This window comes from Lagopus leucura, unplaced genomic scaffold, assembly GCF_019238085.1.
Source record: "Lagopus leucura isolate 7727_CA_CO unplaced genomic scaffold, USGS_WTPT01 229-6_obj-0_obj, whole genome shotgun sequence".
In the NCBI taxonomy this organism is placed as follows: Eukaryota; Metazoa; Chordata; class Aves; order Galliformes; family Phasianidae; genus Lagopus; species Lagopus leucura.
The window spans coordinates 4,138-6,337 of NW_024968269.1; the positions used below are offsets into that span (position 1 = coordinate 4,138).

General features: G+C 65.9%; 1 protein-coding gene across 1 annotated transcript in view; it reads right to left on the reverse strand.

Moving 5' to 3' along the window:
• C1QL4 (complement C1q like 4) overlaps window positions 1–1,071 on the reverse strand; it is a 2,225-nt gene extending 1,154 nt beyond the window's left edge. The window contains exon 1 of the mRNA XM_042894434.1: window positions 556–1,071. Coding sequence (XP_042750368.1) covers window positions 556–1,071 — 516 coding nt within the window. The remainder of the gene's footprint in view (window positions 1–555) is intronic.
• Window positions 1,072–2,200: the final 1,129 nt, after the last annotated feature.

Sequence of the window (2,200 nt, forward strand, 5' to 3'; positions counted from 1 at the left end):
TGGGGATGGAGATGTGTGTAGGGGAATGGGGATGGAAATGGGGATGGAGGGAGTGGGGATTGGGAAATGAAGATGGAGATGGGTGTAGGGGAACGGGGACGGAGGAATAGGGATGAAGGGAATGGGATTGGGGAAATAGGATGAAGATGGGTGTAGGGGAATGGGGATGAGGGAGTGGGGATTGGGGAAATGGGATGAGTGGGGATGAGTGTAGGGCAATGGGGAAGAGGGAATGGGTTTGGGAATCAGGATGGAGGACTTGGATGGTGGAAAAAATATATGAACTGGGATGGCAGGAATTTGGGACAGAAAGCTGGGGGGAGCCAGGATGAGGGTAAAGCAGAATTGGAGAAGCAAGATGGGAGGAAACAAAATGGAAAAACCAAACTGGGGGAACTGGAACGGGAGAGCAGGGATAGGGACAGCAGGCAGCAGGAAGAGGGCTGGAGGAGCCGGGTGGAGACACGGAGAGATGGGGCTGGGGGATCTAAGGGCAAAGGGGGTGAAGAGGGACACGGGGGCCTGGTGGGAGCTGCTGGGGGTCCCGTGCCATACCTGCCCGTTCTTCATGAGGTCAGCCCACATGCTGGTGCCGTCGCCGCCGCGCATGAGGACGTGGTAGGTGAAGAAGTAGATGCCAGGGAGCGGGCAGGTGAATTTGCCACTCGATGGTTCATAGTAGTTGCCCACATTGGTCACCACATCGTCAAAGCGCAGCACCTCGTAGCCCTCGTGGGGCTTCCTCAGGCCCGCGTAGAACGCAATCTTGGGGCTGTAGAAGGAGGGGATGTACCCCCCAGGACCCGGCCCTGGAGGTCCTGGTGGTCCCGGTCGACCCGGTTCACCTGGCGGTCCCCGCGGTCCCGGTGGTCCGGGGGGGCCCCGAACACCAGCACGCCCTTTGCGCCCAGGTTCTCCCTTTGCCCCCGGTAGGAAAGGAGGGGGGGAGGCGGGAGGCAGCTCGGGGTAGGGGTCGCAAACCATGCGGCAGCTGCCCAGCATCTCGTAGTGAGCGGCCGCCTTGGAGCTGTGCACCAGCAGCGGGATGGCCACCAGCAGCACCAGCACCATGGCCACGCCGACGGCCGCCCCGGCCACGCGTTTCCTGCGGCTCAGCCGAGAGGCAGCCAGTGCCAGAAGGTCCTCGTCACCCTTGGGAGCGATGGTGGAGCCGGGGGGGTGGACGGCGGGGGGCCGCCCGCTGAGCCTCACGGCGCGGCAGGGAGCGGGCTGGGAGCGAGGATGGGGCGGGATGAGGACAGCGGTGGGGACGGAGCTGGTGGCAGGGAGGGAGGTGGGAACGGGGATGAGGATGGGGACGGAAGCAGGGATGAGGTCGGGGATGGGGATGGGGAGAGCGCCGGGGATGGGGACGGTGAGGGAGGTGAGGATGGGGTTGGAAATAGTGGTGGGGATGGTGACAGCAGAAGGGATAGGGACAGGAATGGGGATGGAGGTGGTGATGGGGACGGGGATGGGGAGAGCAGCGGGGCTGGAGATGGCAGCAGGGATGGGGACGGGGTCGGGGCTGGGGACAGCAGCAGGGGTAGGGATGGAGACGGGAATATGGATAGGGACGGGAATAAGGCTGGCACTGGAGCAAGCAGCAAGGACGGGGATGGGGACAGGGAAAGAGCTGGGACCGATGGGACCAGGAGCAGGGGTTGAGGAGAGGGATGGGGATGGGACAGGGATGAGAGAAGGAATAGGGACGAACGGATGGGGACAGCACCGGGGCCGGGAGCAATGGGGCCGGGCGCGGCGCCGGGCACGGAGCAAAGGGGTTGGAATTGTTGCTGGGACCGGAGCCGGGAGCGGAGCTGCAGGCGGAGCCGGGACTGGAGCTGGCAGAGGAGAAGAGCGCAGAGCCGGTGGCGGAGCCGGGAGTGGAGCCGGGACCCGAGCCGGGAGCGGAGTCGGGGCTGGAGCTCCCGCTGCAACCAGGACCGGAGCCGTTGGTGGAGCCAATGGAGCAGGCAGGACCGGAGCCGGTGCCGGAGCTGGTGATGTAACCGGAGCCGGGATGGAGCCGGGACGGAACTTCTCGCCAAGTTCCCCGAGAGCGGCACCCCCGTACCGGCAGCGGCCCCCGGGGGCGTCCCCGCTCTCCCTGTGCGCGCCGGCGGCGGCTCCTGGGGCGGCTGCGTGACGCTGTCGGGGCCGTCCCACCGGGCCTCGTGCCCCCCCTCCAGCCCCCCCC